Here is a 27,343-nt window from a genome sequence, read left to right as displayed (position 1 = left end):
ATCATGATTCTGTTGGTGACAGAGCCGTATGTGGGCAGTACCCCTGAAGGGGCATTTTCAGAGAGATACACTACCCTCTCACAATCACCCTAGCAACCAGCCCAATTCTGACTGATGTGCCGTTCTGATGATCTCACCTCTTTGGTAAGCTTCCTAAATCTCTCTCTCTCACACACACACACACACACACACACACACACATTCACAGAGAGACCCTGTCCTGTTTGAAGTTGAGTGGTCCTCCACTCCCTCCTCTGTTAAAATAACACATACACCCCTGCCGCTTGTACAAATTGAATCAGAAGTGTTTTGCGTTTAGACTCATATTCAGATGGGGTGGGATCCTGGACGAGGGTGCTTGAGTCTAACTATAATTGCTGGGTTTTCATAATAAAATCCTTTTATTAATACTTACCTGCCGCGTATGGACGGGGACTAGTGAGGATGATGTTTTAAGTACTCTCTCAGCCCTGGAAAAAGGACCCACAAATGGACAGTGAATGATATTAAACTACCTCACACACCCGGTTCTTTTGTTCTGTATACCCCTGAAATGTCAGGTAACTGTAGACACATAGCATTTCAAATATCAAAAGTAGCATGTGTTTTTGTTTGTTTTGTAATATATATTATATTTTAAATATATTATAAATATCTATTATTTATATTAAATTATTATTCTACTATTTTTATTTGTATTCTTTTCTAATTTAATTATTTCCTAATCGTGCCGCAGTACTGGCGAGTCACTTGTCTACACATATAAATGACACTAGGGGGCAGTGTTGACTCTTTTAAAATTCTCCTTGCCTTAATGGTCAAATTTCATCAGATTTTATTTGTCGAATGCCAGGAATTACCACGATGCAGAAATTACGTTTAATAAATAACGAAGCTGAGTAATTATTACCCCAAAGGTAGGCAAGAGTTTAGTTCAATACATATATGCCCATTGAATTTGTATTTGGTGTGAGGGGTTTTGAATAGAGGGTGATGAGAGAACTTCCACATATTAGTTTTTTTTTCTCAGGCCAGACAGAGTAGGCCAAATGAGCCTTTTGAAGTAAACAAGACCATGCTCTTGGATATGTTGATTTAGCTGTCATTTAATATTTTGCTTAATCAAAATAATTCTGCTATAAGTCCCAGTAGATCTGTCACTCTTCACATTAGCAATTGCTCTTTTGTACCAAAGATCATAATCGTTCTATGGACAAATATGGCTGCTTGTGTCGCCATCTTGTAATCATAAAGCCTGGTATACAGTCAGTATCAACAAGTGTGTGTTTAAAGCCCTGAGATCTTCATGAGTTTTAATTGTTCATAAGCTGTACGCTCAAATTTGTCAGCCCAGTCTAAAGAGGTCCAAGATGTCCTTGATTTCAAATAATACAGTTATATATTCTTGCTGGAACAAGAAAGCAGTGGCATTTCTCTTTTGAACTGAACCAGTCATTCTTTGCAGGACACAAGAGTTAAGTGGCCACTTCTGAGTATAAAAACCTTCCTGAATGGAACAGGTTACAGTTCAATGTCTCATACATCATAGCTCATTGCTGAAGGGCCTAAAATGTACTCTCGCCCCAAAAAAGGACCCTTTTCCCTCTATAAACAAAAGCATATACTCTTGACAGATCCATAGAAAATTAATAACGGCTTCTAAACTCTTAAAATCTGGAGCCATTATGTACTTTAAGTTGATGTGTCAATGAACTAAATTAAAGTATGTGAGAATATTGATTTTATTTGTGTATAGAATGGTAGAATTTACAGATGGCGAATAAGGCTTTACAAATAAATGGCTCTTTTCAAATAGGAACAGTGGATGTACATGACTGAAGAAATACTTTATGTTGAATTCCATCTGGAAGAGATCTGCTAAGTCAAGGTCTCTGTCGGTTTTTCACGAGGTAGCAAAAATCTTTTATGTTTTTCTAAACACTAAAGTGTGTCAGAGTTCAAACGAGCAGCATCCAGGTTTTTCAAAACCTGTTAACCTTCACGAGGATGCCGACGCACTGAATCGTTCTTTATTTAAATGAGTTCAAAGTTACTGCTAGATTTAATGTAATTATACCTTGATAAACTTATAGTGACAGTTATGTCTTAATTTGTGTCAGGAGTTATGAAAATGAAATGAGTTGATCCCTTTAATATGAATTATGATCATCAGCCGCTTCCATTCAGAAAAAAAAAAACTCCTGTCCGGCCCTCTGGGTTTTTTAGCTCAAAATTGTGCAGATTTGGAGAAATATTGATAGATTCCCATATGTGTAAAAATTATACAGAGAGGAGTAATATTTATAAATTAATTTAAGTTGACCCAAAATGCGCCGATGTAATCATTATGAGCGCTGGATACTCTGATGAACTGTGTTTTCATTTCAAACTGGCAGCTTGGGGGTGCTGTATGCACATTTAGTCCACAAATGGCACTCGTGATGAACAGGCACATCATGTGACATTCCAGGAAGTCCCTTACATAAAGCTTCCAGAGATCTCGGTAACAGTGACACGCAGATAAAGACATTTTGGAGACAGTAAACACATGATTGCAACACACGATTGCAAAGATATATGATTTCAGTGTTCTTCAAGCCATGTCAGGTATTTTCATAACAATAGGTTATATTTATAATGCAATGCTAATCGATATAGCCTTTATGATTGTGCAGAATACTAAAATAATATATTTTCTGTGTTTTTTTTATTTATCCAAAGCCACATCAGATCACAGAAAGTTATTGAAAACACTTGACTTGCATTATAAAGTACGTTTTGAGCAAAAACATGGTTTTAATCGAATAAATTGTTGTGTATTGATGGTGTGCTAAACTAACATGCTAGCTTGCCCTAAGATGCACCTGCCACCTAGCTGAGCAAATGTCATTTTTATGAATAATTTTGAATAGTAAAGCTCTCTGAAATGTTTCCTTTTTTTTTTCAAGAAGGGCATTTGGATATAGTTTCAAGAAGGTGAAGTGAGAAGTTTGATCAAAGAAATGAGGAATTAAAACAGTGTGAATAGAAAGTCATCATTAATTATAAGAACAACAAAAGAAAATAATAATTAGAGCCATAACCAGGCCGGAGAGGTGTGAATGTGTACAGGGAAGACTGAAACTGAATTGAAGATGACAATAAACATCAGTTATCATTTTAGTCTTCTCAAAATATCACATGACATGATCTTGAAAAACGTTTTTAGACTCGTTTTTAGATTTGAAATATAACATGGTCAGATGTGTCTGCAGTGCATTTCTAGAGTAAAACAATGCCATCTTTATTTTCATAAAGACTATACATTTCTAATAACTTAACAAAACTTTGAAGCTATTTATAAAAAAAAATGTTTTTCATCATGACAATAATTAATTCTGACTTTACAATAAACTGCAAAGTGTCTTTTAGTGCAAAGGGTTCATGAACTGTATCTGTTTTAGTTGCCATTTCTTGGGATTTGTTAAAAAGCGGGGGGTGCTGACTAACAGGTTAAATTAAGGTTTAGGTTCATCTAAATTCCTTTTATAGTTCATTGGACAGCCATATTAACAATAACACCCGAGCAAAGTGCAGTACAACCCCTCCCATATACTTACTTTATATGGAGAAATCTATTTAAACATTTGTGCTGCGTAATCTTAAATTACCATCACACTCGTCTCAAGGCAATTTGTTACTATTTTACATTTTGGCAAATTGGTAACAAAAAATTCGATTGATTGGATGATTAGATGGTTGAAATTTGCTATTGCTGTGATCTCATGTGAGTAACAGTTCGTCCCGCTCTCACACTAAACGCGTCATCAGAGAAAAGATGTCATTGAAAGAGGGAGGGAAAATTACTTTAATTATGAGCAAACATGAATTAAAATAAAATGTGCATGTTACATCATTAATAATAATTCCATAAAAAATAAGAATGGTCAATTGTGATTTCATGAATGCTTTTTCTTCTTCTAAAAATTTACATTTCTGCACAAATCTCATGTTTTAACATGAAATCGTCACCTTGTAAAATGGCTAGTTTCTTGTGAATTTGGGTCGAAATTATGCATAAAATGCCAATACTGAAGCCTCATTAATGCGCATAACGAGCGATTTTCAAGTGGGATTTCCATTCCTCTTGCCACTATATTGAGCATTTTCTTCCATTCATAAATGGAATTTATGTGTTCATTATGGCTTTAAAGTGTCTGGCAGATTTTAGTCTTTATTTTTATCTAAGAAAAATTTAATATAAATTTCATGAAATAATAATGACATTTTTAACTCTTAAAAAAGAATCTCACTGAAGAATTAGCCCCTCTCAGATTTAAAAAAGAAGAATGTTTTAGCACAAGGTCACTCATTTCATACACAAGAAATTCAACTCGGCCGTTTTTTGAAATAACACATACTTTTATTGGGTGACATTTTGGCTGTTAGTACTTGGCATTGATTGAAATACAGTTGCAAATCTTTTTTGATGTGCATATGGCAAGAGCAGTGACACTTTATCCAATAATTAAAAACAACCCAGTAGGTATAGTTTGTGAGTTTACACAGCGTCAGCTCTAGGGGTGAGCAGCCATCTTGGATCTAAGTGAATGACTAGGTGACTTTCAAGCATTTAAAGCACAGAATCTAGCAAACAGTGAAATTCCTTAGTTTTTTCACACCCTTTGACCTGGTCCACTTTTAGCTAAACCAAGTTAAATAAAATAATGCTGAAAAAGCAATCAAAATCAAATTCACAGTGAATTTTTAGCAAACGTCGTCCCAACAGGGATGAGCATTTTAATACTTTAGACAGAGTGAAGAAACTGAAAAACAAAAGAACAAAATGATAGTGCTTTTTATGTGATTTTACAAGCATATCATAGCAATAACTACATTTTATAAAGAGGCTATACATTGTGTTAATCAATAAAATAAAATAAAAATAGTAGCAAAGCTGCCCATGAAATGGTATGGTGCAAAACAAGTTAAAAACAAAAGGAAAACTTTAAACCAGCAGAACAATATTTTATTTTTTAACATTCACCCTATCAATACTCTCAGAGCAAAAAAGGTGTGCTTACTTCACAAATCTGCACATGTTTGTAAAGGTGTATGTCTCTGTGTGTAATGTATATATCACACATGATGACATCCCTCCTTCTACTGCCTTGCACAGCCAATGATGAGAGAGTGATTTGTGGTAGCTCAGGTTTTATTATCCATTTTGTTTAAAATAGAATATTTAAATGAACCTAACCAAAAGAAATATGTATGATGTTTGTTTGGTCACTCATGCGAATCGTGCAGAGCAGATGCAATTATTTGCAATTAATCACATGAGCAGCAAATTCAGATTACATTTAGAGAAGCGTAAGCATTTAGTCTGTTGCTTGCTATTTTTCATTTTCAGTGATATTACATTGTTTGATGATATTTTATTCACAATCTGGCAGATGCTCGGTGTGATTTGAGAAAAACTTTTGATCCATCATGTTGATCCAGGATCTGTGCTATTATCACACATTTTAACTGTCCTGTGCAAGAATGATTTGGCGCTTCTTGTCTTACGTTGCTATGCAAATCTATAGAAAAGCAATTGGCTGACGCATATTTTTCCAGGAACGCCAAAAATAACTGTTACATTGTTCCACATGCTGACTTTCAAAGAACATGTGAAAAAATGATGAAAATGTTCACCTCAGTGATCTAAAAATGATAATTAATACAATTTCATAGCAACATTACAATTTAGCAGCTGAAGCTTTGACACAGACGGCACACTGGCAGAATAGCATGATGGAGCAAGTGGGAATAAAATGTGGAATGTCACATTGCAATACTTTATTGCTTTCATTTTTTAGCGTTGCATTTATCTCAGTATCTTCCGAACCTAAAGCACAACTATTGCCTGTGATTTGTGGTGTCATCTACAGAATAAGATTTGACCACATACACACCATAAACTATCAGTCACCTCATTTCCCCAAACCAAAATATTCCACAATGTTACACGTCTTATTTCAAATGATAACTGCGAGTAAAGTTGTTAAGGTCAAAGGTTTTCAAGTCTTGTGATACTAAAAATAGAGCAACATAGGCAATTCACAAAGCCGCATATGAGATTGGGAAATGGGAATTGCAAGTTATGAATTACAGGTTTGTTTAGGGTTAAGATAAAAGGCAAGTTTAAAATGGAATTATTTTGGTTGGGGTTATGGTTTTGGGAATGGGATTAAGTTTCAGTTTTTGTGGTTTGGATTAGGGTAAAATCTGAATTTACTATCCATGTGAAGGCTGGTGAGAGTGGAAAAAAGAAGGTGTGCTCTTAAGGCCTGCATACACACACTGCTCATAAAGCTGCTAATGCTAAAACAATGCTAAAAATCTGTACAATATCTTTAAATACTGTATATACAGAAATAAACATTTTCATTTGACATATACTCCAAAATAATCTCCTAAATAAAAATACAAAATAAAAACAGAAAAAAATTAAAATAAATCTGTGGCATCTCTTTCTATAAGAGCAAGATTAAAGGCAACTAGCATATAGCGATGGCTATCCTTTCAAATCATGTTGTAGGTGCAGCTAGCGGATTCTCTGTCGCTGCCACTTCAAATAAATGATGATTTAAATTCACATTCTAGGATTTATGCTTTCTCATTCCGCTCAGAGCGACATACTGACCAAAAATATGAAAAGATATGCTGCATTTTGGGACAAACGAAATGGCGCCTTAAACTTCTGCCAAGTGGAGTCAATGTAAGTGTCCAGAACTCCTAAAATGCCTTGACATGCATAAAATAAACACACAATCAAGATAATGAAACATAAGAACAATACAAACAAAAAATATGAGATTTATGTTGTGTTTTGCCGCGTAGCACTAGTGTGAAAAACTGACAGCAATTTTGTCATGGACATCAGCACCTTTGTGATGTGTAGCGGTACCGGTACCGTTCTTGAAGTTAGTTGAGTTTCTGTTTCAGACTAACAATTTGGTCACCAGTCCAGCAGCCCAAACCATCTGCTTTACCTCCTCATTGTAACCTAAATGAATGAACTGGTTCTGGACTGGGCCTTGGAGGTAATAGGCCAGAGTTTCAGAGCAAAGCAGTACATTTCGTAAGAGAACAATGTTATATTGTGAGTATAAGACTGATGTAGCTGCCTTAACCTGAACTTGACTTGCTAAGTTAATACAATGTGCTATCCCAAATTGCACTACTAGCAATACGCAGCTGTATTTTGGCTCTATCCATGCAGAGTTTGCATCTCTGTGCAGAAAATAGCCATAGCCAGACAATACACAAATAGACTGTAATACAAGCATACAGAGAATAACGGACTGAGTCTAGATGAAGAGAGAGCATTGGTAAAAATGAACAGAATGAACTCAACTTTGACCAAATAGGAGAAATTCATTTCTTTCTTAAGTTGATTCCAGTTGTGTTTCTGGAAAATGAAATAACCGAATAAAATAACACGAATGGCACAGTTATTCAAGCGAATGTCACATGGAAAGTCAGCAAACATGGTGTATTAGTTGAGACTCCAAACCTACAAACTTCATCTCTTTCTCAATCTCTATTTTTAGTTTTCTCTTTCTTTTCTCTATCCTTCTACACTGCAAAAAATATTTTTAATCAGTATTTTGTCTTGTTTTCCAGTCAAAATATCTAAACATCCTGCATAACTGCATGAGATATTAAGAGTATTTTTCACAATTTTATTTTTGTTACCCTGTAGTTTTTTGTTTCTTGTAAGTATAAATCTACAATTTAGTGGTTAATGTTTAGCAATTTGCAAACAAATGTGATTCAATACGCAACTGATTAAAAGTTTGGGGTCAGTACATTTCTTTATGTTTTTGAAAAGTCTCTGCATTTATGTGATCAAAAATACAGTAAAACATTTATTTTCTGTAATTGTGTAAAAAATATAAATATTATTACCATTTTTAATTTATTCATGTGATGGCAAAGCTGAATTTTCAGCATCATTACTCCAGTTTTCAGTGTCACATGATCCTTCAGAAATCATTTTAATATGCTGATTTGCTGCTCAAGGAACATTTCTTGAAAACAGTTGTTCTGCTTAATCTTCCGTAACATTATAAATGTCTTTACTGTCACTTTTGATCAACGTACGCATCCTTGCTGAATCAAATTATTAATTTCTTAAAAAAAAAATAAAAAAAAGGAAGCAATTTTAAAAGTAACAAATGGATCTTGTTTTAAGGATGTTGGGACATTTTTCTGGAAAATATGACTAAAATACTGAGTTTCTGCAGTGTTTACTCATCCCTCATCTTTTTCTATTGACTAAGGAAATCGATGCTAGCTTTGACACTGCGAGAGGTCGCCACATCAATAGCCATGGCTCTTATCTCCGTGTCTCCGAACTGCATGAGCGTCTGGATCTCTCTTCGTGCCGCTGGACTCTCGGTACCGCTCACATCCAGCTTCAGCGTACCGCACTTCCTCACACCTGGGTCTGAGATGAAAATGGCAGACTCTTTTTCTGAGCAGTATACGTGGATGACAATCACCTGCTGTGACGGCTTCGCCGGCGTGTAGCTGCGTTTTACCGTTTCACCCAGCGCCACCGACTGATCGGCAGAGATGAACGTATCGAAAACGTCGGTGCACCAGCGCGTACCGTCCTTCACAAGCATCTTCTCGGGCGGGTGCTTCCCTTCTATAAAACGGTTAAGGACGCCAACGCCGTAAGTGAGCGGAGAGCGCCGCACCTTTATGACGCTGGGATCCAGGCCGAACAACACCGCCCCCTTGAGGATGGTCAAGCCAACATCATGCGGAATAATAATTCGGCTGCGGCCCTGAAGCATATTCTGAACCGCCTGCTGCAGCAGTGGAGACTCTGCGAATCCACCCACCAGGAAAAGGAACTTGATGTCTGTCACCTCCGGCCTGTCGAATAACTCAGCTGGAGAACATATAGAAGAACGAAAGCAGGGAGAGAAAGAGAAACAGGATTTTGACAAACGTCATTACAAGATTTATTACAAAACAATTGAACTCACTGCATGTTACACATTCCTCCAGTTTTCATAAAAATGCCAAAAATGCAGTTCATTGGCAGGCGCGTTTCTGCTTGTAGTTTTTGTTTGAACAGATCACAGCTGTGCTCAACCAACATGAGAGCAGTGGGACTGAGTTCTGACCCAGTTCTGTGTGTGCTGGAGTATTTTGGGCAGATGGTCGAGACTCCTCTGACTGGGCCAACGCATGCCCTAATTGTGCTTCCCAACGGCCCATTAGTTTATACAGCTTTGCAGATTCTACTCAAGGCTGGAATACACTACACAACTTTTGCCCAGATTTTTGCCCCAATTTGCAGTCAGGAGGAGTCAATGCTAGCTGTCGAATATCATAGCCAATCTGCAAATATTGGGCAGAGAAAATTACGTAGTGTATGATGAACACAGACTACAATGTTTTAGCTTCAGACTATAGGCCAATTCGTACTGCACTGAAAGATGCCAACCAAAGTGAACAATCACCAGATTACAGTATATGTTCAATACAACATGTTCAATCCAACGCCAATAGACGGTGACAGGAGTAACACACTGACACACCATCCAAATGTCTGTTGGCGTTGGACGGTGTCTGGTGGTGCAGTGTGAATTGGCCTTTTGATTCCATTCCAACACAACATAACACAACATGATCACCCTCTTATTCATGCAAAAGCTTTTAAACCATTCAAGCGTGATAAGACACAAATGAGACGGCAACGCAGTGCTGGTGCGTCTGTGAATCTCCTGTCGGTGTGACACATGACACATGCTCATTGAAAGCTACTTAACACAGCGCTTGAACGGACAAAAACACAAAATGATGCCTAAACGGCTGTTTTGTCTGGTATTCCTCGCAAGCAGTCTTAAATGAGTTAAATGAAGTCTTAAATGAACATAAAGAGTTGTGAGGAAACGTGTGTCAAATCCGTGTCATGTGCGGCAGGTCAAAGAGCCTAATAAACCCGCTGCTGTCTGTCATTAAGGATAATCAAAGAACAAAAGAAAAGGAGAAAAATCACGCACTGCTCTTGACTGAATAACTTTTGTAAGTTTTAATAAGGATTAATCTGTATGTAAAAAATGAGTTTTCAATTATACTGTAATGCTAATTGGCTATAATTAATGGCTTTCTCAAATAAAATTGAGAAAAAAACTATTTCATAGAGAGATCAGTAGCAGTATTGGTATCAGTGAGACTGGCCTTCTTTCAAAAAAAGATGCCATTAAACAATTATTTAAATTGAATCGATTAAATTTTAATCGATTGCCTTTGGCTTGCTCAGTTGGGGATATTTTGGGGATATTTAATTTAATTTTATCAATCAATAAATTCCTCTTGAAACAAACTTTGTTGTATTATTTTAATTTAATACTGTGAAGCTGCTTTGATACAATCTGTATTGTGAAAAGCGCTATACAAATAAACTTGACTTGACTTGACTTGATAGCACTAATATAACATATATGGAATTCAATGCAGTACATTTTTATGTTATGTTATGATATTATATACAGCGATGTTATTGTTAACTAAAATGAAAACTGTTGGAAATTATTTTCAGTAACTGAACTTAAACTTTAAAGAATTTCATTTTTGCTTTAAATAAATTTGTTTAGGCTTGCCATTTACAATAAATGATGTTCATCATAATTTATGTTTGTTTCATATATTTTTCATTCCTGTTCTATGCTGAACACTGTTTAATTCAAAAGTATTTTTTGTGGAATGAGGGCAAATAAAATACAAGTTTATTATGTTTGTAGCAGTTTAATTTTATTTACAGGTATTTTTCATTAGTTCTGAATGTAATAATAAATTGTGACCTATACACGGATGCATGCTTTTTTCCCCCCTCTCTCAACAATGCAATTTTGACCCGATGTGAAAGTGAGGTGCTGCTGCCATTTCATCTGACATAAATCAAGAAGCAGTCCGATCCCCATTAATGAAATCCCTTAATTATATACATATTGTATTATTAAAATGACATTTATAAGTCTTGTTTATTTCAATGGGTTTCATGACGCATATATCCAGAGCACATGGCCTTCCATTAATACCCAAATCCGCACAACAAACACTCCCATTTCACTCTTCAGATCTCAATCCTGTCTGAATCGGTACATTACATACAGGCGTCGTCTGTCAATAATTGTAACTCATATGGTACATTGTTCCAGTAGAACAGGGCGAGTACTCACTCAGGTGTTGTATAATATGGTCTATAGTTGGTTTGAACAGTGCATTCATCGCATCTGGACTCATTCTCAGCATTCCCTGCGAAGACCACTTCACAAAGTCCACACTGCAGAAGAGAGACAAAAAGAGAAACAGCAAGAGTTATAGACTGAAAATAAATAATAAGTGTCCTCATTTGGCCTCGGTGCAGTTTAAAAGCTTTCTTCACATATAGAAGACTACTGAGAAACTTGATATTATTGAGTTTATTGTTATAAGGTTTTACACTGCTATAAAAGGCAGCACATGTGTGCTAATAGCTGTGGTTTCCAGTAAGCAGATGCACATATTCCCATAATGCAGCGCAGTGCAGTGTGATGCAGGGCTGAACGAGTGCTCAGAGATGCCTGACTCGCCTGCTTGTTGGAAAAACTGTCCCCTGAGAGACATAAGAGATAAAAATCTATAACATGCAAGTTAGAGTAGTCTTGCTCATGGCCCTTGACTGATTACCTCATTACTGTGTAAGGAGGAAAGAATAAATTTAACTCTTAAATAATATAACAGCATGACATTTTTGAAAGAAATGCTAGAATGATAAAACTAGATTCTGATGCCATTATAACTGGTTTTAGAAGACTACTATTTTAAGTCATTTTCGGAGAATCTTTTTGCTTGGCTGTGATGTAAAAATATTGTAGCCGGATGCATAAAATTATAACTTTAACTTTGCCCACTCTCCCCCCCCTCACCTCATCAAACACAATTATGAGTGTTTAGCACATAGTCAGCAATCACACACACACACACACACACACACACAAACATGGTATTCATTTAGCTGACTTGGCCATCTTTATACAGGGCATGATGGCTAATTGAAAGCCTGTGTATACGGTATTGACAGCAGTCATGAATAGACAGATTAACTCTCCAGGGGCTGTAGGTCACACATGCCGAACCTCAAAAGAGACAGACAACAATTACCACAAAGGCAGAGAGTCAGCAGGAAACAGTCCCCAGTTTATGGCAATGGAGAAAAACACATACATATACATAAATATAAATATATGTGTTTATCTCCATTATATGTTTTTCTCCATTGCCATAAACTGGTGTGTATATGTGTGTATGTATATATATATATATATATACACACACACACACACGACTTGACATTAACTTTTTGCTCTTTTTTTTGCTCTCCAGTCACTGTGGCTAGAACTTTCCCAAAGTTACTAGTTACGAGACGTCGTGGAACTCGACGCCAGTTGTAGACTGTAGACGCAGAGCTAGAGTATAAAGATTATTAAGTGTCGACTGTAGACGCTTGGGTGTCGATGGAAGACGCCACAGGTAATTAGGTTCCAGGTACGTAAGAAAAATCGACCACACTAGTCACTCAGCATTTTCACTAGCCATCAATCAATATAATGGGGAAAAACTGCCATAAAGATATTTTTAATATCACCTCATAATTTGACGCACAAATCCATTATACTGTTACACGTTTTCTTTCTCAACTGTTTACATTCACTTAAAACATAACTGACTGTGTTTGTGTGAATCCTTGCCAAGACAGGCATTTTGACATTATTTTGTGTGTATTTGATGGTTTAAGTGCAATAAGTAGCAAAAACAAACTCAATTTAGAGACGGCTAAATGAAACGAGCGAGTGAGGGGAGAAGGGTTTGTGTGTCAACTAGCTGTCGGAGAGATGAGAGAGTGAGAAAGCAAGAGTTGGTATAGTGTATTATATTCTGTGGAAAATGAGTATTGGAAGCGTTTCAGATATTTCAGTATCGATATGCATTGAAAAAAATCTATATTTCTGACAACACTACCTTGCACTTAGTTTATTATACATTTTGCAATTGTAGTCTTTTAAATAGGTACAGCTATTATATATAAAATTCAACCCACCAAAGTGGCTAGCAGGAGTGACTGCTTTACAAGGCAACGCTGAAACCCACCCGCACGTGTTAATGTCAAGCCCAAGTATATTTTATATGTATATATATATATATATATATATATATATATATATATATATATATATATATATATATATATATATATATATATATACATATACACACATACATATAGGATATAATGAAAAGTAAAATGTATAAATAATAATATTTATTTATTTCATAATTTAATGAAATTATTATTATTGATTATTATTATTTTTAGAAATACATATGGATATTTAAATTGTTATTTGAATCAAGCAAAATTGCAAATAAACTTGATAGCCAGTTGATCACAATGCATTTATGTTTTATGGAAAAAGCAGCTATTCCAAAGGGGGGAAAAACATAAATGTTTCAAGCAACATGAAAGTAGATAGATAATGACGAAACTGCCTGTAAATAATCTGTGTTTGGTGCAACCTGACTGCACTGTGATCATGGGTGATTTCGGCCACATTTAGACACTCACTTGCTCTTCCTCAGTGCATGCTCCACACTGTGTCCTCTGAATTTCTTGTAGTAGTCGATGAAAGAGAAGGGCAGGTTAATATTCAGCGGGTTGCTTCGGTCAGGAGTTGCGGCCCTCTTACGAGACTCAAACGCGATCATCAGATCCACCCAGGCGGCCGGACGCTTGATCTTAAACTGGTCGATGAAATCCTGCCCGAATATCTTACATAGGAGCTTCTCAAATTCATAATCTATACCGATAGAGCCGTGCGGGCCTCCTACAGAGAGGATGGAAAGATGAAAATGATTTTAGATGATTGGAAATAAGATTTTCAGTTATTACATATTTAAGAATAGCAGTTATCTTTTAAATAAAAGCTTCTTTAAGCTAAATGTTAATCTCAAGCTACCAGTCATAAGATTTGTGTCTTGTACCTGAAGCTTTGTAAAGCTCCTTCAAGTGTCCTTCCGGCAGCCGGATCTGATGCACAGTGAGATCCACTGTCCCTCCTCCACAATCCACCACCACATAACGGTCACCTAAAGCAGCAGAAACAACATTTGAGGCTCACCAGGAAAAAGAAATTAGAGGATCTACATCTTGTCTGGTGACATTTTATACTTTTCCACGAACTCTCTGCAGATGTTGGATGTGAGTCACGGAAAAGTCCGGCAAGTGCTTTTGCACGGCGTCAGGGGAACGGTGACCTACATTTAGGGTTCACTGGTTGGGATTTCAAATAGAAGTCTTTGGAATTCAAGTTTTATGTAGGTTTTGTATATTATTTACTATATACAGTTCACCCAAAAATGAACAAAAAAAATATATCATTATTTACTCTCTAATGATGGTCCAAACCCATATGACTTTTTCCCCCATAAAAGAGCATTTTGGACATTCTGCAAAATATCTTCTAAAAAACATACAGGTGTGGAACAACATTCAGGTGAGTAAATTATGACAATTTTCCATTTTTGAATTAACTATCCCTTTAACACTGAAAATGTAGTGAAATTTGGAATGATTTTTAATAACATTCATTTGCGTGGAGGTTATTCCAGCAGTGATGAATAGCAAAGTTTGCCGAGGCAATTCTGACGGTTGAGCAGCTGCTAATTCAGACAGCAGAATAAGTCAGGGTTCACCAGAGCAGGGCTTTCAAACTAAGCATCTTCCTTATGCTCTCAGCTAGGGTGCATCTAGTCTGGCACATCCAGGGATTACTTTACTTTATTACTTTTGGACAGACTAAAATTCTAAACACAATGTCTATACACATCCGTGCATAAAAACAAAACCATACTGTAATCTGTTGTTTCACATGCGAGTCAGTCTCTTCATATCTGATTGGATGATTCTTGGCCAGAATAAGCTGCATCGAGGTCTGTTTTTTTGTTGAAAGGTCTAGCTATTTGAGAATAGTGCATCCTTCTCAAGAGCTTCGGGCGTTCTTAACTTATGACAGCAGCATTAGAAACAGCAGGAGCAAAATACTAAAAGAAAAGTGTGTGAGAAGACAAAGACTCTACCTTCAGTGAGTTCAGACCAGAGCTCTCCTATGACATTCTCCACCAGAAAGGTGCGGCTCTGTCGGTTACGGCGCACATGCTCCTTGGCTGGTTATTGACAGAGAGAGACAGGAAGTGTGTGTGAGAGGGAATGCAGCGTGAAGCTGTTTGTGTGTGTGTGTGTGTGTGTGTGTGTGTATGTATGTATGTGTCAATTCTATAGGCAAGGCGACAGGATGAGAAAGGAACATGGGCTGCATGTGATTTCTTTAAGCAGGGTGATGCTGCTGGAAAAAAGCAGACTCCTTTATTTAAGGAAATTTATGAAATTTAAAGAAAAGCAGTAAAATAGCTGGCATTTTTATGTTATTTACTCATTTGAAACTTAAATTTTAAAGGGATGCACGATATTAAAATTCCAGTTGAAACTGCTAGCTGATCATTATTTTCATGTTGCGGCTGATAATAAAATTATATTACATTTTTGTCCAAATAAATAACAACTAAAACACTAACTAAAATCAATCATTTTAAATGCTACAAATAATAACATTATAATGTACAATATATATATATATATTTTTTTTTTTTTATTGATTCCATTTAACAGTGTTAAGAAATTAGATGTTGGAAGACAGTAAATGTAATTTATGTAAAAATGTGAATAAAAAAAGAAAAAAGAAACTAGCACGCATAATTAAATATCTAAAATCACCTTTGTCTAATATTGGATGAACATGCAACATCCTTTTTTATCTTTCCACAAATATTTGATAAAAGACTTCCTCTCTTTTCACTTTTGTGAACTTCCTGACTGGAACCGGAATGCAAAAGTCTCTGTTCCTTCACTGCAGAGGGGGGAGAGTGTCCTGGTCTGATAAAAGGCAGTTGGTCTGATGACATCAGAGGACAATGGCCATCCTGACAGTTGTAAACATTCCCAAACAGGAAGTGTTAGCTCTAAGGGAGAGTAACTGCATGGAGACTGATGTCAGATGGACATTTCCTCCAACCCACAGAAAACAATGCAGACATTTTTTTTTCAGTACATGGCAGGTTCTGATGGGGCGTGGGAGACCTAACCGCTCCATCTAACAGTGTTTTCACCACACAACAGACCCACATCTGAAATTCCTTTCCCACCCTGATAGCAAATTCACAACTCATTAGCTGCACTCACAGGGAACCACAGTCTATTTTAGATAGTCTAAATATCAAGGCATTGAACTACATATGTGGACAAAACGATGCAACAAAAACCATAAACCAAAGTGGAAAAGTTTAGGAGAACATAATTTACTTCAGATGTACTGCAATTCTTCATTGATTCCTAAATGGTTACATTTGATCAACTCTAATGATAATTTCAATCTGTTAATATTAAAATTAACTAATTAAAATGGACTAACAATAATTAGTTAAATGCACTGTGAACTAACATGAATTTTTTTATTAAGTAACATCAACAAATGTTATTAAATGCTGTAAAAATACATTTACTCATTGTTAGTCTGTTAACGAATTAACTAGTGTTAACAAATAGAGACCTTATTGTAAAGCGTTAACGATTCATCAAAAGCGACAGTAAAGACATTTATAATGTTACAAAAGATTTCTATTTCAAATAAAGGCTGTTCTTTTGAACTTTCTATTCATCAAATAATCTATTCAAAGAAAAGAAAGAAAGAAAAGAAAGAAAGAAAAGACATCAAAGAAAAAAATTAACATGGTTTCCACAAAAATATTAAGAAGCGATAATAACGCCTGTTTCACACTGGACGTGCAAGCAGTGCGGAGCTAGCGCAGAAGCTGTGCGTATGCAGAACGGGAGCAGCAAGTGCCCATTGTGCTTTCACAGGTTGAGTATGCGAGCCCATTGGCTACTGATACAGCAGGAACCAATCAGCTGTACCCTATAGATAACGATATGATTACAAGCAGGTTGAGTTAAGGGGATCTATTGCCCTGCCCCATCTAGAGTTTCATGACATAACTTTGTATTAATCTTAAAGTTAAGATACACCTCTAGTTTTAATCATTTAAACAGGCCTTAGCTTCAGCATAAGCGGCACAGCAAAAATACAAATATACTTGGCGCTGAAATGATCGCAGCACTGGCACTTCTGCTCTGCCACGCCACCTCAGTGTGAATGCTGTTATCTGTTAACATGGGCACCGAAAAAATACAGCCGTAATAAGAAACACCAAATCAGGATCATGAGACACTGAAGACTGGAGTAATGATGCTGAAAATTCAGCTTTGCCATCCCAGGAATAAATTAAATTTTAAAATATCTTAAAATAGAAAACAGCTATTTTTAATTAAAATATTTCACAATATTCCAGTATTATTGGTCAAATAGACTTAGTGAACATAATAGACTTCTTTCAAAAGCATAACAAAATAAAAAATCTAATAAATTCTGTGAGACATCCCTCAGGGTATATTATCTCTTGCCAGGCTCTTTAGAGATGGAGTAGATCTATGGCTGTCGCCTCACACAACTGCTTCCCGTCTCAGGCTCTCTTAAAATAACCATGTTCAAATATACAGACTATCAGAGCACAAATACTACTACTGCTAAAATAATCAATAAACACTCCTTTGTCCATTCTTTTTCTCTCTCTATCTATAGAACAGCATATGCAAAGAGAGCACATGTAATTTTAGACTTTCTTTCTATGCATCATAATCTCTTTTTTCACCATGCCACCATTACTTCAACAATTGCTGTTATTTTCATCTTTACTTCACAAAATCCATCTGGTCAAATTCTTTCTGTGTCACTTCTTTTGTAAGGTTTAGAGTTACAGATGTGCTTGCTGATGTCATCAGACTGAGGTCACTGATGTCACCTGTCCCCTGATATAGTTTTTTTTTACAGGAATGATAGTTCTGCTTTAGCTGTTTCAGACATACAGTTAAATGGACAGAATAACATTCTTATCATAACATTCTTAAATGTTGACATCAAGCAATAACAATTAAACTCTTTACAAATGTGGTTAATTGTGCAAATGGCTTAGACACAGATTGTTAAAATTTTTTGGTATAATTAAAATTGTTTTCTTTCCAAGGGAATGGAAGGCATGACCTCAAACAATTACATGATTATGAATAAATGTGCATGCAAACTTCAATAGAAAGAGAGAGAGAGAGAGAGAAATAAATTTATGAGGCAGGGGGATTGTAAATTTGCCGAAGCTGTTTCTCATGCTGGCATCACCATTCAGCAGTGGTCCAATGACTGTTGCCTTCTGAATGCACATGAAAAATTACTTTTCAATGTCATTTCTAAAATCACAGACCACTGAAATACAATGTACTAGTCTGAAAATGCGTTGTTTAATACAAAGCAGACTGTGTATGTGCATGCGCCGTCAGTCGGTCATAAGGACATGAGCAGGGCAATGGAGGTGAACTGGAATGGACTGGAAGGGGAAAGGAGAAGAAGATGCACTCGGCTCTACTTCTATACAAAAGCACCTTTAGTTCTGAGGTTTAAAGTTGAAGCAATTACATTATACTTTGGTGTGTGACATAAACTGTCCTGATTTACTGTGGAATGTAATGAGGTGTTTCTTCAACTATGGGCACTTTAATTGATTCATTTACATATTTTAAGATTGAACTTGGATTGCACACTTTTTTGTATATATTTCTTTCAAAGTAAAAAATAAAGAAATGACAAATAAAAGATAAATAAAATAAATAATTGAATTATAAAATGTAAACATTAACCCTTGGGAAAGTAAAAGTGTCCATAGTTGAGTAACCATGTGTTCATGTATGGTTGTAAATACACTGTTCTGGGGTCTGTTTCTCATGCTCACCAAGGCTGCATTTATTTGATGAAAAATACAGTAAATAATTGTATATTTTATCCTATTTTAAAAAGTAATTTATTCCTGTGATGGCAAAGCTGATCTTTTTTTTTTTTTTTTTTGGTGCTCAAGAAACATTTCTTATTATCATCAATGTTGAAAACCGTTGTGCTGCTCAATATTTTTGTGGAAACCATGATACATTTTTCAGGATTATTTGATGAGTAGAAAGTTCAAAAGAACTTCAAAAATAATCTTTCAAATTGTAACATTATAAATGTCTTTGTCACTTGATTAATTTAATGTGTTCTTGCTGAATAATTTCTTTAAAGAAATCTTACTGACCCCAAACTTTTGAACTGTAGTGTATATGTGATATATCTATTTACATTATGCAGACAAACACATGCATGAGGAAAGGTCGAACAAAAATATATTAGTCATCTAAAATGAGCTTAAATTAAACGCTATTCACCTCTCCCTTCCTCACTCCCACTGTTTTCTGAATGCATCATCAGCTTCTCTCCCTCAATGCGGTGAGAGTTTAATAACATTCTGCAGCTCTAGTTTTAGAAGTAAAGTCCATTTCAGTGCTAGTTTAAGCTGAATAATTTCCATTTAAATTTATAGCACTGTTTTGGGAAAAAATTGGGTCATTTCATATTGAAGAACAGAACATCTTTACAGTTCACTACTTTACTATATATAGCAAAAAAAAAAAAAAAAATTATCATCTTTCTGGTCTTTCTCGCTCTCAAAAAGACACACCATGACAAGCCGAACAACTATAGCCCCCTATAAAACTGAATTTTCAACCATACCTAATAACTAGCCTCAACAGCAGCATGTCCAGTTTGTTCACTCACTGTCTGAACTTTACTGATCTGCCAAGCTGTAATTTGACTGGCTTACTATTCACAGTAACTTATGCCTTTTGAAGAACTAATCACTGGCCAGGTTAGTGGCATCAAAACACATGGACAACATTATCCACAAGCATTTAGGTGCTGTAGCATAAACTTGAGCATAACTAGAACAGTATGAGTGTGATTTGGTTTATCCTCATAGCAGAATGCTATGCACCTATAATATGGTAAAAGACTGTATGGGTAGCTTACCCTGGGTCATTGCCCCCCCAACATTCTCCGTTGGGCTGTAACCGTTCAGGGATGTTTTGGTGCCCAAATCAACCATTTGGTGGAGGCGGAGCTTCCTGCAGTAAATGGACGCAGCCTCTGGTTCCAGAGCAATGATCAGCTGATCAGGGTTGTCGCGAGAAACCAGACCAGCCTAGATGAGTACAAAACACCAAATGACAAGACATTAAACCAGGAATATGAAACCCAGGCTCATTTTTGCTAAAAACGTGAATGAAGAGAATTAATTTTTACTAATGAATTAACTTAACAATAGTATTTAATCTGTTGGAAAAGAAAAAATATGGCGCCAGTGTATGTGACATGCCGGCTCGCTTCGGCCCATTCTCCCAGATTCTCCTTTGACGATCCCCTGCTACCCTCCTATCCGTGTTCGCCGCGGTGGAGCTACTCTTCAGAATCTTCACTCTTTGAATAGAGTCTCTGCTCCCGTTATCTCTGACTCTGTACCACCTTCCAGGATGGCTCTGATTAATGCTCGGTCGCTAGTCAATAAGACGTTCATTTTAAATGACATTTTTACTACCCACGACCTTGGATTTTATGTGCATCACAGAAACTTGGACGAAGGGTGGTGATGAGTCGTTTCTCTGACTTGATTCCGGCAGGCTGCACATTTTTTAACTCTCCTCGCTCTTCTGGCCGCGGGGGTGGTCTAGTGGTAATTTAAAAAAACAGTTTTAGTATCTACTGTTCCATCTACAATTTACAGTAGCTTTGAAGTACAGCTGTTGCGATTGGAATGTGATGATCCTGTTCTGTTAGCGCTGGTGTATCGGCCCCCTCACCTAGTGAAAGATTTTATAAATGAATTTACTGCTTTTGTAGGTGAATGTGTAACTAATTATAACAATATTATTCTGCTAGGGGACTTTAATATCCATGTGTGCTGTCAGTCAAAACCTCTAACAATGGAGTTTTTAAATCTCATTGATTTATTTAACATGGTTCAGTGGGTGAAAGATCCTACGCATACTCATGGACATACTTTGGACCTGGTTCTTTCTCATGGTTTTTCCATTACTGATGCTCAGGTTTTTGACACTCTGATCTCAGATCATTTGCCTGTATTGTTTTCTATCACTGCTCCTCTAAAACCTAAGAAGTTAAAACCTAAAACTGAACCATGGCTCAATGATAACATCTGCTCTCTGAGGCGAGCCTGTAGATAAACAGAACGGAAATGGAAAAAGGATAAATTACAAATTTCCTATGAAATGCTCAGAAACTGTTTTGGTGCTTTTCAGAAAGCTATGAAATCTGCTAAGTCTAAGGATTTTTCTAATTTAATTGCAAAAAAATATCATCATAGTTCTAGAGACTTATTTTCTGTGTTAAATTCTGCTCTAAATCCTCCTGTAAATGTGATTTCAAATCCCTCAGTATCATTATGTGAAGGTTTCTCAAGGTTTTTCTGTGATAAGATCACCTCTCTAAGATCTCAGTTACAACCATCTGCTAATGTTCCACCTGAACTTTGTTGTTCTTCAGCCATATGGAGTGTTTTTGACCCAATTTCTCTCAGAGAAATTATTGACCATTTGAAACCTTCCTTCTGCTCTCATGATGTTCTTTCTCCCCGTATTTTGAAACAGATTTTTGATTCGGTTGGACCATGTTTGGTGTCTTTTCTGAATAAATGCTTGTGCTCAGGGACTATCCCTGATAGCCTAAAACAAGCTACTGTTACACCTCTTAAGAAACCTTCACTTGATGATAGGGATTTTAATAATTTTCGACCTATCTCGACACTTTCTTTTATTACCAACGCATTGGAGAAAACTGTTCTCATTCAACTCCAGTCTTTTCTTAGCTCAAATCAAATCTTTGAAACTTTCCAGGCTGGCTTTAAGCCTTTGCACAGCACCGAGTCGGCTTTATTACGGGTTTTTAACGATACACTGTTTAAGGGGTGGTGTGGCGCAATGGATAAGACACATGCCTTTGGTGTGAGAGACCCGGGTTCGAATCCACTGTGAGACACCAATGTGTCCCTGAGCAAGACACTTAACCCCTAGTTGCTCCAGAGGCGTGCGACCTCTGACATATATAGCAATTGTAAGTCGCTTTGGATAAAAAGCGTCAGCTAAATGAATAAATGTAAATGTAAATGTAAGTGACTGACTCTCGGCTTTTGATACAGTTGATCATAAAATTCTCTTTTCCCGTCTAGAATGTTTTGTGGGCCTCCAGGGAACTGTCCTCAGTTGGTTTAAGTCATATTTATTTAACAAATAGAAGTTTCTCTGTTAGACTGGGCAATTTTTCTTCCTCGCCTGCTCAACTCTCCTGTGGAGTGCCGCAGGGTTCAATTCTCGCACCCATTCTTTTTTCCCTGTATTTACTTCCTCAGGGCTCCATTTTCAGAAAGCATGGTGTATCATTTCACTGCTATGCAGATGATACCCACATTTATTTACCTCTGAAACGCAACAACCATGCTGCTCTGAAATCTCTTTTTGCATGCCTAGATGAAGTGAAAATGTGGTTCTCTCAAAATGTCTTATTTCTGAAGGAGTCTAAAACCGATGTTATAGTCTTTTGCCCCATGAAAACTTTAAGAGCAGTAACATTGACCTGGATTACCTTGCTCCTTTTACTTCATCCTGCATTAAGAAGTTATGTGTTTTCTGGGATCAGAACCTCAAATTTGAAAAACAAATAAATGCGGTGATTAGTTCTTGTATTTTCCAGCAACGTCTTCTCTCTAAGATTAAATTATCTCTCTCTGAGAAAACCTTAAGAGATTGCTATCCATGCGCTCATTACATATCGTTTGGATTATTGCAACTCTCTTTACTATGGCATGTCCAAATACTCTATTGCTCGTCTCCAATTAGTACAAAATGCCGCTGCAAATTTCCTCAAAAGAAAACGTAAATTTGATCACGTTTCTCCAATTTTGAAAACGCTGAATTGGCTACCTCCTTAAATAATCTGGCACCGAGCTACTCTGTCCCGAGCTACTCTGTCCATACAATCCCACACGAAATCTGAGGTCTGTTGATAAGAGAATTATGAAAAAATGACAAAAGCACAAAACAATAATTGCCTATCACAATTTGGCCAAAAAATGACTTAGGCAATTATGCTATGAGGCTAACGAAATAAAAAACACTAAACACAAACTACAATAGTATATAATAACACTAAAATAACACTGGTCACACACACACACAAGGATATTTCTGTCTATATTATTATAGGATGGCCAAACAATCTATAGGCAATTTAAGATATTTCATAAATATTTTCTAATAAAACCATTTCAGAAGCCCCCAAACTGTTTTAGCTAACGGCTGACCTCTCAAGTGTGTATATTTTTCACTATTTTATTTACCTTTGAGTATTTTAAATTAATATAAATAAAACAAATAAAATTTATATTGTATTGACAAATTGTATTTGAATGTCACACTGCAGGATTCTGCTGTTATTGCCTGAAGTCAACTACCTATAAAATCTAAAGCAGTTATTGCAGCACAACCCAAAAAATCCCCACCTAAATATTACCTGTCATGACTCACTTATCGGGTAAAGGAATGTGTAAATAACGCAAATGGATGGACAGATACATCAAGATCATATTACCTCACTTCAAATATGAGGGAGTGTAAAAATGTAAAGAAACACCACACACACGCTGTGCTGAGTGACACTGTTTGCTGTGAGTGCTGCAGGATTCGGTGAGATATGGGACAGCAGTGTGAGCAAAAAGGGATGCAGAGAGCGAGACAGAGGTAAGGGTGAATGCAGTGTCCTTTCTTTTAATTCTCCTGATCCAGCAGATGAAGAGCTGAGTCACTGCACACACACACACACACACACACACACACGCTCCTGAGGCAAGCTTTGCAGGAATTCCCACTGCAGATATCAAGTGTTGCAGGCTCCCTATTTTTCTCTGCTCTCTTTTTCCCACTGTTCTCTCTCTTTTCTTACTGTGTATTGATGTGTCTTGCCTTCCCCGCCTCATTTCTTCTTTGCTTTGGATAGAGATGAGAGACGCCGAGGCCACACCCTGCTCTTTCTCCCTTTCTGTCTCTCTTCAGTGCAAGAAAATTCACCCCTCTGTTTACTACTTGCTTGTCAACCAATCACTTCACCACAAGGCTTTACATTTCAAAAAGAAAATAACAATTTGACCTAAAAAAATTCTTCACAAAACATCTTCAATATGACTAATATGAATGATAAACTGAAGCTGAATATCAAAACCAGGTGTAAACAGCAATCTGTGTCACCTGACCACTTGTAATAACTTGTAAAACCAGGTATAAATATCTCAATAATGCAGCTCATATGACTACCGTACACACACACAGGCCACATGTCTCGACTACATATCCACAAACAAAGACTCACAATGCTGCCAGCAGTGACACAGACAAACAGCGAGTCAGCGATACAGTACCACATTGTATGGGGTCTCTATTGGTGGTCCAGTTAAGAGACAGTGAAAACAAACAAACAGAGGCTGTATCTAAGGGATGAGATAAGTGTCTTTCCTTTTTCCTTTTCCGTTAATCTCTGCCTTTCCTCTCTTCCCATTTACATCCTGTATTTCTGTATATCTCATTCCTTTTATATTTTATATTGCCAGCAAAACAGTGCTCTTTTACCTCCTCTCTTTCAAGTTAACAGCTCAACTAAAGCGTTGCAGTACCTTAAAACATCCACCAGGGATCTGTACAACCCATACTTCAAACTTGTGCTTAATGTGCTTTCAATTAATGTAATGACTCAAGGGTTTCACACATTACACATAGACCTCTCTCCAATTTCAAAACACAAAGTAGGTCGTTTATCAAAGCGAGACGTGCATTTTTGAGCATATGCGGCTGTGAGAAAGAAACATTATACCTTATACGCTGCCTCTCTCATAAACTGCTTGGCCGGCATCTTCCAGATGGCCGGTACAGTGATGACCCATCTGACATCAGCATTGTCAAAATCCGCCCCTGCTTGGTCGCTCAGCTCCTGTATCCAGTGAGAAATATCCATTTTGAGGTCAGTAAATACTTTTATTCATTTCAGGAAGAACGCATTAAATTGTAAGAAAAAGTAACATTCCTACAAAAGATTTTGATCCTGAAATAAAATGTATCATGGTTTGCACAAAAATATTAAGCAGCACAACTGTTTTCAACTGTGATGATAATAATAAGAAATGGTTTCTTGAGCACCAAATATGCAAATTAGAATGATTTCTGAACGATCATGAAGACTGGAGTAATGATGGTGAAAATTCAGCTTTGCATCACAGGTTTAAATTACATTTTAAAATATATTCAAATAGAAAACAGTTACTTTAAATGATAATAATATTTCACAATATAACTGTTTTAACTGTATTTTTGATTTAACAAAAAAAAAATGCAGCCTTGGCGAGCATACGAGACTTCTTTCTAAAACTTTACAAATATTTTACCGACCTCAAACTTTCAAACAGTAGAGTACATGATAACATGATGTGAATTGACTGGGTTTAACATAGCATTCTGTATGATCATGATCATCAGGAGTAAGACATACCTTAAGAGCCTGCTCCTTAAAAAAGGCCAGCGCATAAGCAAAAATATCCAGAGCTTTCACCCTTTTCCCATTGGCCGCATGTAAATCCGTATCAATGGACAGATTCTGCAGAAGATAAAATGACATTAAATGCCTCTCAGAAACAAGAAAGAGCTTGACATGTAAAATCAAAATGTATTTGTACTTCAATAGACTTTATCACATCATTCACAATGAGGGAAATATACTGTATAACAGTTTAGAGACTTCATTTAGATTTAATAAAACTAGACAACTCCTTAACAGCATTGCTTCAGTGTCTTAAAGCTTTGATAGGTTCACCTGTTAATAATGAGTTTGTTTGCATTACTTTTTAAGTTATGCCGTAGCCAGTAATTTATGAATATATCGCTGCAGTATCAGGCAGAAGACCATGTCCTCACATTTATGATCAATAATTCCCTCAAGTCAACACTAATAAAAAATATCGTAAAAATGTGTCCTTACTGCAGTGGTGTGTAGTTTCATTTTAAACTTCTCCAAATAGAGCCATTGCTTAGACTCGGTGGGATCCAAGTCATGGTAAAAATCTCGGGCTGCATAACCAAAACTGTGGAACTTCTTGTCTGGGGTCAGTAGAATGGTGGTGGGCGTCTTCTGATTGGACACACCTGGGTCTCCACCCTCCCAGCGCCTAGCAACAAAGGAAAAACAACCAATGAGAGAGTGAATTCTACAGGGATCTGATGGGATCAGGAAATAATTTCATTGGGTAGAAGCTTTTAGCTTTTCACTTCTTCGCCTAATTAGGAGAGAACCTTTTCAACTTACCTAAGATGACCTACAGTATGACTCAACCCAATCATGCATCATACAGATGATTACCCATCATTATCAATATCAAGGCAGTCATAAAACCAGCTCAAGCATCATACAGAGACAGAGGGATTTAAAATATTCATAGCCTTTTACTTCCAGGACGAAGGACCTCAGTGGAAAAACAGAACATGCACCTCAACTACAGACTGTCTGAACTGACAGAGAGAGAATTGCATATGCCAAACTACATGCACCCTATAATAATAAAGAGATTTCATGGATCCACTAAAACTACATTGGGACCAATTGGTAATAAGGTTATCATCTGTTTGATGCTTTGTTTGATATTTTGTTATGTAAAGCATTGACATTTATAGATATTACATGTCTAAATACATTTTGGGGGCACTATATAACCAAACTTATTACTGTAATTACAAGTCAATTGGCAATTATTGGCATAACTGTAATAGTCCGTAAGGTATTAGCTTACCAGAGTTAATAATATGGGTCTCTGTGAACAAACCAAAAAATTACTCTGGGATTCTGTGGAATCAGGACAGACTTGAAGTTGATCCATTCATCTCCTGTTAACCAACTCAAAGCAGCTGTCTTCTTGACTATAAACAGATTTAGTAAATGAGTTGTGTGAGTTTTTACAAGGAAAGCTGAGTTTATGTAAAGGTTTAGGAACTAGACTATCAGTCCAACCCAAATAATCTCAGAGGCCTTGGGCTATTATTTGTGCTTGTAAATCTGTAGCAGCAGTCAAAACACTATTCGAATTAAAGCTGCAAGCAGCATTTATCGGGGTTCAAGCTGTTAAGGCCTTTAAGGCCTTTAAGAACAAAAGCATCAAAAGTTATTAAGTTTTATTTAGC

General features: G+C 36.6%; 1 protein-coding gene across 3 annotated transcripts in view; it reads right to left on the bottom strand.

Moving 5' to 3' along the window:
• Positions 1–4,380: 4,380 nt before the first annotated feature.
• The window catches only part of hspa12a (heat shock protein 12A), a 54,633-nt gene continuing 31,670 nt past the window's right edge, over positions 4,381–27,343 (bottom strand). For 2 of the 3 annotated variants that reach the window (XM_082144105.1, XM_082144106.1), the window contains 9 exons: positions 26,151–26,337; positions 25,665–25,769; positions 24,993–25,109; positions 20,091–20,262; positions 15,169–15,255; positions 14,074–14,178; positions 13,658–13,916; positions 11,232–11,335; positions 4,381–8,932 (listed from right to left, as the gene is read on the bottom strand). In XM_082144105.1, the coding sequence (XP_082000231.1) occupies positions 8,301–8,932; positions 11,232–11,335; positions 13,658–13,916; positions 14,074–14,178; positions 15,169–15,255; positions 20,091–20,262; positions 24,993–25,109; positions 25,665–25,769; positions 26,151–26,337 (1,768 nt within the window). In that variant the 3' untranslated portion in view covers positions 4,381–8,300. The remainder of the gene's footprint in view (positions 8,933–11,231; positions 11,336–13,657; positions 13,917–14,073; positions 14,179–15,168; positions 15,256–20,090; positions 20,263–24,992; positions 25,110–25,664; positions 25,770–26,150; positions 26,338–27,343) is intronic. The other variant, XM_082144107.1, reaches the window with a different exon arrangement.

Source organism: Leuciscus leuciscus (assembly GCF_965113295.1).
Source record: "Leuciscus leuciscus genome assembly, chromosome: 17".
Lineage (NCBI taxonomy): Eukaryota > Metazoa > Chordata > Actinopteri > Cypriniformes > Leuciscidae > Leuciscus > Leuciscus leuciscus.
Note: the sequence above shows the minus strand (reverse complement) of the source record. Positions and strands in the feature narration are given on the sequence as shown.